We start from the raw sequence: 16080 nt of genomic DNA, 5'->3' as shown, positions 1-16080 counted from the left end.
TCACCACAATCAGTTTATGGGGCCAGTGCCCTACTCACTGAGCCACAGGTGCTGCCCCAGGTTTTTTTTGTTTGTTTGTTTTTTTAATTTTGTTTTGAGACAGGGTCTTGCTCTGTCTCCCACACTAGAGTGCAGTGGCATCATCACAGCTCATGGCAGCCTCAAATTCCTGAGATGGAACATCTTCTTGCTTCAGTCTTCTAGGACTACAGGTGCACACTAACATGCCTAGATAATTTCTCTATTTTTTTTGTAGAGACAGAGTCTGGCTCTTGCTCACACTGGTCTCAAACTCCTGACCTCAAGTGATCTTCCTGCCTCCAGCTGTGAGCAGCTGCACCTTGCCTATTAATACTTTTAAAAATGACTTTTCCTGGGTGGCACCTGTGGTTCAAGGAGTAGGGTGCCGGCCCCATATACCAAGGGGTGGTGGGTTCAAGCCCAGCTCTGGCCAAAACTGCAAAAAGAAATACGACTTTTCCTGATTGCTTGTTACTCCTGTATGGAATTAAATTGATTTCTGTACTTTGATTTTCTATCCGGAAAACTTGGTGCTTTTTCTTAGTAATTTAATCATTTATGTGAAGAGTGTGTGTGTGTGTGTGTGTGTGTGTGTGTGTGGATGGGTTTTCTATGTAGATCAGCATTTTTTGAACTTTTTAATCTCATGGCACACTTGAACCTATAGTTAACCTTCTGTGGCCCACTTAAATTATGTTGATTAAAAAAAGAGTAAAAAAATATATACTGTGCTTTGAACTTCTTTCAAAAATAGTTTAATTAATGATCTGCCCTGGCACACCAGCTGAAAATCACTAATGTAGACTAATAATAGTTCTTAGTTCTCAAAGAGGTGTACAGCTTCCTAGGGGGAGATTTGAAAATTTGCAGGAGAGGGTTTTCTTTTTCTGGTTAGACCCCAGAATTTAATATCAAAAATGCACATTATTTTAAAGTATTTTTCTTTTATTTATATTTTGTACTACAATTAAAGCATTATATTGGCTTTTTGAAGATATGTCTGTGGACAGATTATGTTACATAAGAATTTCATTTCAGGATGAGGAGTTTGGGCTCACTTTGTTACACAAAGGGAAGATGGATTTGATAGAGTTGTAAACTTCTGAGGTTTTGACCATTTTATTTATTTCCAATCATTATGTTTTTCTATCTTTTCTTGTCTCACTGTGCTAGCAAGTCACGAACGATGTTGAAGAGTGGTGATAATAAGTACATCTAGTCTTGTTCCTAACCTTAAAGGAAATGCTTCCAAATGTTTTCACCTTTTACTAAAATTTTCTTTTTCTTTTTTGTTTTTGTTTGAGACAGTCTCACTTTGTCACCCTGGGTAGAGTGCTGTTGCATTACAGCTCACAGCAAACTCAAACCCTTGGGCTCAAGAGATCCTCTTGCCTCAGCCTCACAAATAGCTGGGACTACAGGCACCCGCCACAATCCCCAGCTATTTTTTAGAGACGGGGTCTCGCTCTTGCTCAGGCTGATCTCCAAGCCCTGGGCTTAAGCAATCCGCTCCCCACCCCTCCACCTGTGGCCTCCCAGGGTGCTAGGATTACAGGCGTTAGCCACGGCGCCCAGCCTTACTAAAATTTTCTTTAAAATCATGAATGGATGTTGAATTTTTACCAAACCTTTTATCCATTGCATCTGAGATGCTCATCTATCTCTTGATGGGTGGCGCCTGTGGCTCGGTGAGTAGGGCGCCAGCCTCATATGCTGAGGGTGGCGGGTTCAAACCCAGCCCCGGCTGAACTGCAACCAAAAAATAGCCAGGCGTTGTGGTGGGCGCCTGTAGTCCCAGCTGCTCGGGAGGCTGAGACAGGAGAATCGCGAAAGCCCAAGAGCTGGAGGTTGCTGTGAGTCCTGTGACATCATGGCACTCTACCAAGGGTGGTAAAGTGAGACTCTGTCTCTGCAAAATAAATAAATAAATAAATAAATATACATTTCATCAACATTGACGGATCTCATTGTTTCACTTATATATTTTGATTGTTTTTCTAATGTTCAATCCATCTGGAATATCTGGGATAAACCTACCTCAGTTCTGATAAACTTTCCTATTTTGCCTGTCACTCCAATCCACCTGCTAGTGTGTAGGATTTTTGAATCTAGGTTCGTGAGACAGGCACATCATTCTCCCTGATCGTGGGATCCTCGGGAGGTTTGAGTATCAAAGTCATTCTGGCCTCGCAAAGCGAGTTGTGGGCACTCGCTCGGGGGCTGCTTCCCCGAGTCCCGGGACAGGCAGGATGCCAGGTGCTGCGCGAAGAGCAGGAGAGCCGCGTGCGAGGCGCGTCCCCTGGCGGCCGCGGAGCTCTTAGCAGAGGAGCGGGTCGGCGCGCGCCTTGCCACGGACCGGCTGGTGATGGGTCAGGTGGCGCCAGGGTTGCGGGGCTGTGCGGCCTTCTCTGGGACTGGACACGCGAGCAACCCACCTTCAAAGACGAGGTGCCCAAGTCTCAGAGTCACTCACTAGACCCATAACTGCGGCTTCCCCATCTGTCTGAGCTGTAAAGTTCCTGAATCTTAATCTCTATAGGAGTAAAACGGGGATAATTCGCCTGTCATGGAAATGGAAGTTGTCAAAGCCCTTTTCCGTATGCTTTTGCGACAGTGAATTGCATCAAAGCACAATTCAGATTTTTCACAGGACAACTCCGCTTTTTGGCCTCAGCGTTTTGTTTCCTTGTCTCTTGACAAATGGCAGCTGGGCAGAGAATTCAGGATTCACAATATTAAAGTGTCCAGAATGACAGTCTACATCAGGGAGGTCTGTATGAAGGGAGCACAGTTGTTCATTTATTCATTTTTCTTCATTATTTATTTATTTTACCCGTTTACTGGGCATTGTGGTAGGCAGACTAATGTCCCCCTAAAGTTGTCCACACCCTAATTTCTGGAACCTGTGCATATGTTAAATTACACGATAAAGGGAAATAAGGTTGCAGAATGAACAAAGGTGGCTAATCAGATGACTTTACAGTAGGTAATCCTGGGTTATGCAGGTGGGCCCAATGTAATCACAGGGTCCTTAGCAGGGGAAGGGAAAGGCAGAAGAGTCAAAGAGAGATTTGGGTATGGAAGCAAGGCACAGAGAAATGCTACCTTGCTGATCTCAAAGGGGATCTCTAGAAGCCTGAAAGGCAAAGAAATGGATTCTCCTCTGGAGCCTCCAGTGGGGAATGCAGTCCTGCCTTGATTTTAATCCAGTGAGACCTACTTTGGACAACAGAAATGTAGGTTAACAAATGGGTGTGGTTTTATATATTTTTTGTAATCTCCACCCTTTGGGAGGCAGAGGCAGAATGATTGCTTGAGGTCAAGAGTTTGAGACTAGCCTGGGCAACCTAGCAAGACACCCATCTCTACAAAAAAAATTTTTTTAAATGAATTTGGCATTGCAGTGCCTTAGTCTCAGCTACTTAGGAGGCTGAGGTGGGAGGATTGTTTTAAGCTCAGGAGTTCAAAGCTGCCATGAGCTATGATCATATTGCTATGCTCCACTCACGGTGACAGAGACTCCATCTCTTAACAACAAAAAACAAGCCCTTGAGAGCCTATTCACCCCTTCCACCATGTGAAGACACAGCTAGAATGTGGTATGGAATTAGACCTCACCACACCTGAAATCTGCTGATCTCAGACTTCCCAGAACTGTGGGAAATAATTGTTTATAAGCTTCCCAGCTAAGACATTAGGAGGGCAAAGCTGCTATAACAAAGAGTCAACTAAGATACAGAGGCTCAATAAAACATTCAAGTTTATTGTTTTCCTCACTGGGCTGAGCATCCAAGTCAATCCATGGTCAGTGATCAAAGTCCATTCCTATGCAGTGACTCAGAAACCCTCATGAGGTTCTGCTTTTCTCTAGGCCAGTGGTTATCAAGAAGGTGAACATGGCAAAGTCTAGAAATTTTTTGATTGTGATATGGTTTCTACTGGGTAGAGTACAGGGATGCTGCTAAATGTTTTACAATGCAGCATCAGAACAGGACAAAAACAAAAAAACTCCCCTACCCAAAATGCCAACAGTTAAGAAGCTTAGGCCTGGAGTGTTATCCTCATCTGCAAAGTCAGAGCTGGTTCACAAGCCCATCCATATTCCAGCCCAGTGGAAGGAGGAAGTGAGCATAGACAGGCCCAGGACTGGTCCTCCTCATGTCTACTTGTGTCTGGGCCGTGAGGTTGTGATACTGGCTTCTAGTGGGTAGAGGACAGGGATGCTGTCCACATCTAGATACATGGCCACAACTAACCATGGGGGTAGGGATGCTAGAAACATAGTCCAAGTGTGTGCATGGGGAGAGGAGTAGGGAGCAGCAGATTTTGGCAGATAGCTAGCAGCCTCCATCACAGACATACTAATTAACACAAGAGACAGGGATGGTGATGGTGGCTGGGGGATATTTAGGTATTCAAATCAGAGCTTGTGCAAAGATGCAGAGGCAAGAGAGAGCCCAACAAAGCAGGGATGCTGAGAATGGCTCTCCTGGATGGAGTCTGATAGTGGGGAGAAATGGAGAGGATGAGGATGGAAGATTAGTAATATAGCCAAGAACCCTAAGCGCTGGCCCGAGGAGTCTGGAGTTTGCTCTGAAGGCAGGGAAAGGCATTTGGTCCGTCTCCTGACTTCTTGCCTATGCTCCTTCCTCCTTGAAGTTGAGAGCCTCTCATCTGTTTTGCATAGTTGGGACCGTAGTGACACACATTTCTGCCTTCTCTTAAGCTGTTTTCTTGGTTTCCTACTTTGCCAAGATGACTGGCAGCTGCTGGAGGGTAGGACCACAGTCTGGTCTCACTGTACACTGCAGACTCTCCAGCTCCACCCCCCCCAACCATTGTCCACCACCGTTCCAGATCCCCCAGGCCCAGACACAATTCCACATGCTGACCTTCACAGGCTTTCCAAGCGCTGCTTTCCCTGGTGTGTCACACCTCCCACCCCCACCCCCACCCCCAGATCACCACCCAGCTTTGTTTCCCAAGGCTGATTGACACAGACGCCCAGACCCTGGCAAAAAGCCTGTCTTTTCTGGCTGGGAGTGAGGGCTGGCTGGCAGGTACACACCAGCAAGGACCCAAACAGCAGTTAGCTTTGGTCAGGGTGAGTGTGGTGGGGACTACAGTGGTCTGTTTTCTGCAAATGTCTACATGGCCTTGGACTGTCCCGACTGGGGCTCAGGTTTCCACTTTGCACAGTGTAGATTTTGACCTCAGAGGGATACTGAGGCAGTGGTGGGAAGAAGGCTGTCAGAAGCCCTTCAGTCCCGAGTGATGGCTGACTTCTGAGAGGGGATTCATCTGATGGTTGTCGGCCCAGCTCTAGCTCTGTCCTCTGTGTTTGTGGAGGAAACCATGGGAACGACAACTCATATTTGTACCCCACTTGCTCCACTGCCCACCGTCTAGTCAGAGTGGGGGAGCTGGGTGTCCCCGAGGGCTTGTAGAGGGGTGTTGGGGCTGGGTTTGAAAGGAGGAACAGACGTTCCTGGCTCAGTGGCCCTTAACCCTAGCTGTACATTAGGATCACCTGAGGAATTTAAAAAATATCTGCATGTCTGGGGTCACCCCAGACCAACAAAACCAAAACCTTTGGCGATGGGGCCAGTACTTAGGTATTTCCCAACCTCCACCCGGACCTCCGCCAGCTTTCAATGCACAGCCGGGTGGTAGGGGCAGAAGATACCCAGGGCAGGAAAAGCCGTTCTCAGCAGGGAAACCATCACGGGATGAGGCCCTGGGGGCTGATGCTGCTCATCCACCCGGCAGCGCCCCCGCCCGGCCTCAGGAGACGACGTGTCTCTGGCCACAGCTCAGCGCAGGCCTGCCCAGCGCCTTCCACATGAGCAGCATCTCGTAGGGCGTGAAGCGGTGCACAAGCAGCAGGTCGCGGTACATGCAGGGGTCAAAGGAGTCGTGAAGGACGCCGGGCAGCCGCACGCCGAAGGGGCGGATGCCCTCGTGGCCGCGGGGCTCCAGGCCCGCGTGCTCCAGACACATGCCCATGTAGGCGTCGTCGATGGGGAAGAGCGGCGTGCGGCGGGCTGCCGCGTGCAGGGCCCGGGCGGTGGCGCGGGACAGGAGGAAGCCGCCGCCGCTGCAGTACACCGGGTACACCTCACCCGGGAAGAGCTGCGGAGGCACGAAGTACTTGCTCCCGCTGTCGCGGATGGGCACGGAGCCGTACATGAGCTGCCCGGCGAACAGGTGTCCATCAGGCGGCTGCGCCTGCAGGAAGCGGAGCACGTTGAGGGTGTGCACAAAGACGTCGTCGTCGCCGCTGAGCAGGAAGCGCGCCTGCGGACAGCGCTGCGCCAGCCAGTCCAGCAGGAGCACGTGCTTGAGCGTGAGGTTGAGGAAGGTGTCGGTGAAGGCCCACTGCAGCACGTCGCCGTGCTCGCGCGCCTCCATCCCCACCAGCGCCGCCAGTCGCGCGGCGCGCTCCGCGTCCCCGGGCGCAGGGGTGCCCAGCAGGAAGAGGCGGCGCACGGGCAGCCCGCGGTAGCTGCGCTCCTGCCCCCACGTGCGCCGGATGAGGTCGCGCCGTTCGTAGTGCACTGGCGCCGACTTCACCGCCAGGAGCAGGAAGACACCGCTGTGGCCCGCGCACTTGGCTGGCGCGTCCCAGAGCAGCGGGAAGTGGCGGCAGTGGCGGTACCGCAGGAAGTCTTGGATCCGCGCGGGTAGCTGCTCGAAGTCAGCAGTGGTGTTAGCGGAGGCGTTGGCCACGCACTGGGGTCCTGGGGTAAGTTCTGTGACACTAGGGTTCACCGGCTGCGTGGTGGCCGAGGGCGCATGGGTGGGGCCGTCCCTCTTCCCCTCCTGCTGCTGGGACCTCGGGGCTTGCAGGAACCACTGCTGCAGTGCCAAGAAACTCATGCCCACTAGAAGTGAGGCCAGAGTCTTGAGGTTTATGGACCTGCAGCTGGGAAAAGCCATCTGTTGGGTAAACTGAGATAGCAGTGAGCCAGGAGTCGTCTTTGACATCAGCGAGACGCCACCCCTTTCCCTGTCACATCTCTCCCAGAACCCGGCCCCAGACCCTCTTCAACTCCACTGTTAAGAGTTAAAAGGCAGGGTGGTGCCTGTGGCTCAAGGAGTAGGGCGCCGGTCCCATATGCCAGAGGTGGGGAGTTCAAACCCAGCCCTGGCCAAAAACCACAAAAAAAAAAAAAAAAAAAAAAAGAGTTAAAAGGGAACCCAAATTCAAGATTACAGGGAAGCATCTCAGAACTCCCATAGTCTGGAATATTCCCCTGACCCAAAGATCTGTGTGTCTCATTGCCTACAGACAACCTGTTCCTTCCGTCCCATGCCACTTAGACCGGCAGATTCGCCATGGCCAAAGTCGTCTCTGTATTTTAGTGAACGCAGATCCTGCTTTTCCTACCTCATTTCACCCACTTGCTCCCCCGAAGCTCTCTTTCCTGCCCTTCTTATCTTATGTCCACTCCCTACGTGGTGTTGATTCTGCATCATCCCTCCCCCTCCTGTTTGCTCTCCATCTCTGTCCAGCCTGGTTTCTCTTTATAATCTATTCCCTACATTGCCACCAGTCTAGGAAGCATGAGGTGACAGCTCTGGCTGGTATTGTTTGCTGTTCTACAAACTTGGGAGGTCGAGCCTTCTCCTGTATAAAGCGCGCTCAGGTGCACCTCAAGCCTGGCTTTCATAAAGACCTCCCAGGAAAAATCCCAGATTGTAACAGCGTTTCCTGTATTTACCTGTGCCCTGCTAAATTCAGTCATATAAGTTCTGCATATCAAACTGCTCCTTCTTAAAAGAGACTCCACCCTCTCCTGGCTTTCCCCCTTCCTGGTTGACCATATCTCTGAGTCCCTTTGTTCAATTTCCCCTAACCTCTCCAAAAAGCTTTCATAGTGGAAAGTCTCCAGGGTTCTTAGACAATTTTACCCTTGTCCAAGATGGTCATCTGCACCGTTAGGGCATCCAAGTTCCAAAGCTTTATTTCCACATGTTACTTAACAGCCCCAGGTGGCTGCCCACGGCCACCTTGGATGAACCCGAACTCTCATCTTCCCCAGATCCACCCAAGAGTGCCACTATCCACTGAATTTTCTGAGCCAAAAACCTTGCTTGACTCCCTCCTATGCTTCATTTCTCTACCCAAGCCCAGTCAATTCTAACTTCTAAATATTTCATTGACCTACACACTTCCATTCCCTCTGTCATTAGGTTAATCAGAACATCTGCTCAGATGAGATAGCTTCCTGCCTGGTTTCTCCACACACTTTCTTGCTCCCACCCCTCCTCTCCTGCAGCTAGGGTCACCTTTGAACAGGCTTACATGCCAGTTCTCCTGTTCTTTTCCTTAGCTTCCTTGGGATCCAACTAGCCCTTCATTCAGCCAAGCCACAGCCAAGCCTCTTCCTACCTTGAGGCATTTCCTTGGCTGTTCCCCTGGCTGGACTGAACTCTCCCTCCCTCCTTTGTTACCTAAGGCTTACTCATCCTCTGGGTCGGCTTGAAAAGGTATATCCTTGGGGAAGCTTTAATAAAGTTCGAAGGAAACCAGACACCCTGTTAGGCATCCCCAAGCATTATTTGTTTAAAGATTATCTTTCTTGGCTGGGTGCGGTGACTCATGACTGTAATCCTAGCACCCTGGGAGGCCAAGGTAGATAGTTTGCTTGAATTCATGAATTCGAGAACAGCTCTGAGTGAGAGCAAGACCCTGTCTCTACTAAAAATAGAAAAGCTAGCCAGGCATCATGGTGGGTAACTGCAGTTCTGGCTACTTGGGAGGCTGAGACTAGAGGATCGCTCAAGCCCGGGATTGAGGTTGCTGTGAGCTATGATGCTACAGCGCTCTACCCAGGGTGACAGAATGAGACTCTGTCTCAAAAATATAAAAAAATAAAGATTACCTTCCCCTCCCTGTATGTACACATCTTGAGGGTAGAGATCACATCTGTATTGTTCACTATTGTATTCCCAGTGCCTGCATAGGATGGGAGGTAGGACAACATAATGGTGGAAAATGCTGGTTGCCTGGATTCAAATTCCACATCCACCACTGTCTAGCTGTATGATTCTGAGCAAGTTGATTTATATTCTCTAATGCCTATCTCTTAATAGTTATTGTAAATAACTCTCTAATACTTATCTCTTAATATGTGTAAAGAACTTTGCATGGTACTTGGCACATAGTAAGTGTTCAGTAAGTACTATAATAGCCATTATGATTACCAGGTGGCAAAAAGTAGTTGTTGCATGACTACTTTTTCCAGAGTATATGCTTGATAAATATTTTCAGATAGAATAGTTTGTACATGGTAGGTGTTATTTGATTGAACTCTAGTCTAGTCAATACATAATGTCTACCACGGGGTGGACACAGAGCAGATGGTAAGTGAAAGAATGGCAGGAGTTAACTATAAATATAAGTGGGAGAGCCTTGCATAAGTATCAGTGTAATTCCTGAGTGCCCATTAGAAATACTAGATGTGGTATTATGTAGTCTATTGCTCTTTTTAAAATATTAATATTATTTTTTGAGACAGAGTCTCACTCTGTCCCCCTTGGTAGAGTGCCATGGTGTCATACCTCACAGCAACCTCAAACTCTTGAGCTTGCGCAATCCTCTTGCCTCAGCCTCCAGACCACCTGGGACTACAGGCACCTGGTGCAATGCAAAGCTAATTTTTCTATTTTCAGTACAGATGGGGTCTCACTCTTGCTCAGGTTGGTCTCGAACTCCTGAGCTCAGGCAATCCAACTGCCTTGGCCTCCCAGAGTGCTAAGATTACAGGCATGAGCCACCATGCCCAGCCTAGTCTATCACTCTTAATATGTTCCTGCTTCAGAGTTTGATGCACAGAGAGAAGAGGGACTAGCAGGTGAGCTGTGTCTGTTGTACCATCACCGTGTGCTCGGTGCATACCTGGCACATGTGGGCACGCAATAGATTTTTTTTGCAATGAATGAAAGAATAAAAAATGATTGAAAATAGAATTTGGAGTCTGAATAATGGGGCCTGAGTCTGAACTCTTTTCATGAGTTTGTTAACTTCTCAGGTTTTAGTTTCCTCATCTGAAAAATGGAGGAAGTTAACACTTCTCAGTGAGATGAGAAAATAATATTGTTAATGCTAAAGAGCAATCTACATGCTAGTTAAAAAAATAAAAAGCATTCCTCCCTTCAGTTGTTTCTAGAAAGAAAAATAATCTGCCCCTTGTTTCAAAGAAACTTGAATTTACTTTGCTAAAACTGAACCTGGGTAACCGCCAACTTTTTTTTTTTTTTTGAGACAGAGCCTTAAGCTGTCGCCCTGGGTAGAGTGCTGTGGCATCACAGCTCATAGCAACCTCCAACTACTGGGCTTAAGCGATTCTCTTGCCTCAGCCTCCTGAGTACCTGGGACTACAGGCACCCGCCACAATGTCCAGCTATTTAAAATGCCACTGCTGTTTTAGCTGGCTGGGGCCAGGTTCGAACCCACCACCCTCAGTATATGGAGCTGGTGCCCTACCCACTGAGCCACAGATGCCACCCAAACAGCCAACTTTTGATATAAAAGTAAGAAAAAGGTTTTGGGCCAGGTCCTGTTCCTGAGGGCAGCACTCAGTTGCACAGCTCTGTTCTTGGGTTGTGGCTTGCTGTGAAACTAGGCATTATCTCTGTGGTCCTTTTTTTGGTTGTTGTTTGTTTGGGACAGTGTCTCACTATGTCGCCCTTGATAGAGTGCTGTGACATTGCACCTCACAGCAACCTCCAACTCTGGACCTTAAGCGATTCTCTTGCCTCAGCCTCCCAAGTAGCTGGAACTACAGGCACCTGCCACAACGCCCTACTATTTTTCTTGTTGCAGTTGCCATGGTTGTTTAGCTGGCCCAGGCCGGGCTCAAACCAGCCAGCCTTGGTGCATGTGGCTGGCGTCGTAACCACTGTGCTACAGGCGCCAGGCCTCTGTGGTTCTTTTTGTTGGATTCCCCCAGTTTCTCAAAGCATTCTTCCAGGATCCCTGGAGCCCCTGCCCCTTGAGTTTTCTCAGCCTCTACTGGCCCTCATCTCTTGCCTCTCAGGTCTCACCTCAAGTACCACCTCCTCCAGGCCACCCCCTGGTAAGTCCAGGTCAACAGAACCTGTCTCTTCATTGATGCCACAGCTGCAGACTAGCAAAATTGGTAAAAGAGAACAGGTCTGCCACTTATTCATACTTTTTAACCTAAGGGCAACCTGTTTACCTCAGTGTCTCTATAATGAGTTAATTGATGGCTCTTGGAACTACGCCTAGCATGTAGTAAGTACCCTAGTAATGTTAGCAGTTGGCTAACAAAGGAGTTCATCTTTTTATGGATTAAGTCTGGCCGTCTCACACAGTGTAGTATAGGTATAAAGTTCCTTCGTGATCCTCTAACTGTAGCCCTTTCTTACTTTGTTTATTGCTCCACATGTATTAACATTTCCGTTTATTGGTTGCCTTTTCAATGCTATTCACTTTGCCTAGACTTCTTCCTGCTCCCCATTTCTTCTTTTCCCAGGAGCTACTTTGGTTAATCCTTTCTCCAGTTCAATGTCAAGAGAGAGATGGCTGGAACACAGATTCCTGGATCACCCACCAGACCCCTACTTTCTCCAGAGTATTTCTGGTGAAATATATACACAGCAGATATGGCAAGGAAAGAAACCTTTTATTACCCTATTATGAAGCCCTAAGCCCTGGGGCTACACTGGACCCATGCTTTAAGGGCAACTTCTGTCCTTACTCCTTTCCCCTGGCCTCTCCAGTTCCTTGCTTGGCACTCTAATGAGAGGAAGAAAATACACCTCCTTCCCCATGGGAGGAAGGCCAGCCCCAGTCTTACCTCATATGTCTGAGAGAGAAGAGACAGGAGCCATCCCCAGACTAAGACCAACTTCTAGCCTCTTTGTTTCACATACTGAGGCTCCACCCCCAGGGCTGTGGCTTAGTTAAATATTGTTGAATCTGACCAATCTGTGACACCACTCCTCCTCCTTATGGGTAGGATGCGGAGGACAGCCAGAAGCTTCCTTAGCCAATAGCTACTATCTGCTTACTTTTTAAGATTCGGCTCAAATGTCCTTAGTGTGTGTATCAAAGTAATCGCCTTAGAGGAGGATGTCCTCAATGTAATGCTGTACCTGTGCTCCTGGAGAAGGTGGATGTCATTAAGACCTTGTTTGCAAAGATTGTGTGATGACAAATCTCAGGTGGAGGGCCCCCGTGAGCAGTCTGGAAAAGTGCATTGCGTCCCCCTCGGAGGTGGAGGCAAACTGCAGCTGAGAAGCTGTTGGAATAGGCACTGAGAAGAACAGGGTAGCCAAATCTATAAGGACAAAACATTACTAGTCATTGATTGAATATAATCAGTATAATTTCAATAATATTAGTATTCTGTATGAGGCCCCAGTCCTATTATATATATGGATGGGAGTCCGTAGTGTTGTTACCGTAATCTGTCACAGGGCACCCTTTATGTTGCTTGTCCCCCAGATTTGAGAACAGGAAAAGTTGGGCAGTTAAATCGAGAAGCAGTGGGGATAATCACCCCTTTATAACTTAGGTTTTATATACATACAAATAAGTTTTAATCTTGAAGGCCCTGCTGTAACTTACATTGGGATATATTAACTACTTTCACTAGGGGTTCATGGAGTCCCATTTTATCAAGCCAGTTTGTAAGTGGCAAAGGGTTACTTTAATTTCAATTTATTATTTGTCAGAGCATCTCTGTCCAATATAGAATATTTTACAACAGTGGGCATATGACTATGGGAAATTTAAGCAAGGTTATAGTTAAAGTGAGTCATGCTCATTTTAAGAATTTTATATTTGGTCACTTTCTCAAGATTATAGAAGTAGAGTTTCTTTTATAAAAATTTTAAGAAGGCTAGTAAAGTGAAGCAGTGGGAGTGGAAAAACTATAACTGGTTGTGATCAATTAGTTGTAACACCACTGCCAGGAGTACAGTTTTTAAATTAGTGGGATCCCCGAGTATAATTATAATTTAAATTCCAGTATTGATTAAGTCCATGAATCTTTGTCATCTAGTGCATTTTAACACACGTTAAGTTAGAACCTATGTCAGGGCACAGTGGCTTACTTCTGTAATCCCAGCACTTTGGGAGGCCCAATTGGGAGGATTGCTAAAGGCCAGGAGTCCAAGACCAGCCTGAAAACATAGTGAGACCCCATCTCTAAACAAACAAAAAAATTAGCTGTGTGTGGTGGCATAGGCCTGTAATCCTAGCTGCTCTGGAGGCTGAGGCAGCAGGATTGGTTGAGCCCAGGAGTTTGAAGTTATAGTGAGCTGTAATCACATCACTATACTTCAGCCTGGGCGTGACTGGATAACAGAGTGACATCCTGTCTCTCAAACACAGGTTAGAATTTATGTTGCAGAGACACAAAAGCCAATAAATTGAGCACTTTTTTTTATAGAAAAGTAATTTTTTGTTATAGAAATTCTTTAGCATATAATATGTAATTAGTATCTGAATTTTGAATTTTCAGTTGAATCACATTATGATATACACAATTATCTATTTAGTGTATTTTTACATTAAAATATTATATATAATTTATTTAATTACTTTTTATTTTCCTTTGTGTCTGGGAGTTTATTCCTAATAAATGACCTAGGGCTAGCATTGTGTTTGCTCAGTCCCTAAAGTTTTAAGTTCCTATTTTTTTTCCCCTTGGACATGAAGACATCTAACAAGTCAGTATCTTTTTTCCCCTCTTTTTTTTTTTAAAGATTTTTAACTGCCAAAGAAGCCAAGGTTCTTAGTTTCGGGCTTTAATTGGTAAGAGGTAAAGAAAGAGGAGGAAAGGTCTTTGCCCAGTGCCTCTAGGCAGTGGCTTCTGTCTCTGGAACAGCCCCCACTGCAAGATAATCAGTCCTATTTTTTCTTTTAAGTAAAATTCTAGGTAGCTACAAAAAAATACACACACACATACATCTGTACCTGCGTATGTGTGTATTTATATAAAATAAACTCCCTCCTTACCCCGCCAAATCTTTACTTGACAAATCTTTACTGGTGGTATCCAGTAGCCCCTTGTTGTTTTGCTTACAAATTGTTATGGGGAAAATTTGGGGGTGACCTCTGTGCATACCAGCTATGCAGGCATCTGCTTCCAGGGTATCCTAACGGACATCTGAGGGACAGGGGTGGGTGTAGGGACAAGGACCAACGAAGTAACAAAGAGACATCAAATGTCCCAGCAACATTTAGTCTTATGAAGTGCCATGGGGATGGTGAGACATATCTAAAGAATGAGGGAGGCCCAAAGACTCTCTGGTGTATGTCTTTTTGGAAATTTGGGGATAAATTGAAGCACAGAGAAGTTAAGTGGGGGTAAGATTATTGGAGTAAATGACCAGACTTTTGGCCAGACAGCTATGACTATCTAGTTAGTGAGATGTAATGTAGTGGGCGTGGGGATAGCAGTGTGGCTTTGGAAAGGTGTGTTCTGTTCAAAGGTGAAATTAAAGGAATCCTAACTCCTTTACAATGGGTGTCTTAATCTAGTGTAAAAAGTGTTCAGTGCCTGCCTGTTCTCCCATACCCTAGTAGGAAACACTGGGGGTGGGACAAGGCGGAAGAACCTGTCCCCACCTCCAAGATAAACAGGTTCTGTGGGTACAGGACAGCACCTGATAACCAGGAAGGGGAGGAAGGCTGGATGGTCCCTTATTCCAGGTTGTCTTGCTAAGTGAGAGGGATCAGGAAGAGGGGCTGACTCCTCACATTTGTCCAGTTTTGAGGGACCCCTGGCAGGCCCGGACCAGGCACACTTGAAGGAAGGATATTGTTCAGAAACTATTATAAATAGATTTCCACTTCTCCATGGTGCTAACCCTTTAGATAGTCCTACATTTTACAGATGTAGAATACAATCTTAGCCACAATCCCACAGATTTTCAGTGGAGGACCAGGATCATAAGCCAGGTCTTCAGACACCCAAAGAGGAGATAGCATATCTAACAGTGAGTTCCACCTTGGAGCCTGCCTCCTCAGTGCAGTGTCATGTCGGGGATGAATTCCCTTACCCCTCCTGCCACTAGCTAGCTCTGCTGACAACTGCAGCTGTACCCAGCCTAGCTACTAGCATCCACAGACCATGAGGAAGTAGACCTCAGACCCTCACCGGGCTTCCTTTCCAAGTAACTGACGGTTCTCTTTGGTATGAGATGCCTTTGTTTTTCAGAATTCCTTTACCTAATCCTTAAATGATTGGGTTTCTAGCTCTTAGTCTGAGACCCTCTTTTCTTCCATGATCTTTTACTCCCATTTCAATTAATATGTCTGTGATTATTAAATTTATATCTTTGCCCAGATCTCCAGACCCATTGTCCTTACGATGTGTCACACAGACTTTAAACCCAATGAATCCCAAATTTACTCTATGATAACTCACCCCAACTCTTCTTCCTGTATAACTTTGACACATTGTGAGTTTCTATCTCCATCACCACTACCCACCATCTCCTCTCCATCAGATGACATTCTTCCTCTATCTGGTATCTCTACATCCATAATCACTAGCTTTCTTTAATCCATTCTCCCCCATTCCCAGAGCTTTCCATTTCCAATTCAAATTCTTAAAATAGCTTTTTCAAGCCCTGTGTGACTTGACTCTTGCCTATTTCTCCAGACACCCACCTGTTGCTTTCTGCTGCAAATAGCCATTTTCCCTTTCCTAATCCCTGTCCTGTTGTTGGTGTAGATGTTCATCTTCAAAGTCTTCCCTGTTCCCACTCCCTGGTGTACCCCCCACAGGTCTTTATACCCTTCCTCATGACACATGTAATTGGCACAATTATTTGTTAGACACTAGATTGTGCCTTGAGGGAGGGTGTCTGTTTTGTTTTGGCAGCTAAAACAGACATAGCACCCACGTTTGTTGAATGGATGGCACAGCGCCATATGGTCCCCACATAGTAAAGCTCAAGAAATCTTTTTTTTTTCCTTTTGAGGATCAAGTGGGAATAGGTCCCACTACCAAGTGAGACAAGTCTTGCTTCCTCTCTCATGCAAGCAAACCTATTTTAGGTAGGTAGACTGAA

The 16080-nt window shown here is 46.7% G+C and overlaps 1 protein-coding gene across 2 annotated transcripts; it reads right to left on the bottom strand.

The window, feature by feature from the left end:
* Window positions 1-1010: 1010 nt before the first annotated feature.
* Window positions 1011-11880, bottom strand: B3GNT6 (UDP-GlcNAc:betaGal beta-1,3-N-acetylglucosaminyltransferase 6). Of its 2 annotated transcripts, none has more exons than XM_053561418.1 (2): window positions 11850-11880; window positions 1011-6946 (listed from the first exon to the last, which is right to left on the bottom strand). In XM_053561418.1, the coding sequence occupies exons 1-2, from the start codon at window positions 11852-11854 to the stop codon at window positions 5806-5808; spliced, it is 1146 nt and encodes a 381-aa protein (XP_053417393.1). In that variant the 5' UTR covers window positions 11855-11880; the 3' UTR covers window positions 1011-5805. The 2 variants fall into 2 exon arrangements, with proteins under 2 accessions (XP_053417393.1, XP_053417392.1); XM_053561417.1 differs by having other exon boundaries at window positions 1011-6960; window positions 11850-11871.
* Between the last annotated feature and the right edge of the window lie 4200 nt (window positions 11881-16080).

Source organism: Nycticebus coucang, chromosome 14 (genome assembly GCF_027406575.1).
Source record: "Nycticebus coucang isolate mNycCou1 chromosome 14, mNycCou1.pri, whole genome shotgun sequence".
In the NCBI taxonomy this organism is placed as follows: Eukaryota; Metazoa; Chordata; class Mammalia; order Primates; family Lorisidae; genus Nycticebus; species Nycticebus coucang.
The sequence above is the reverse complement of the archived record's forward strand: the minus strand, read 5'-3'. Positions and strand labels throughout refer to the sequence as shown.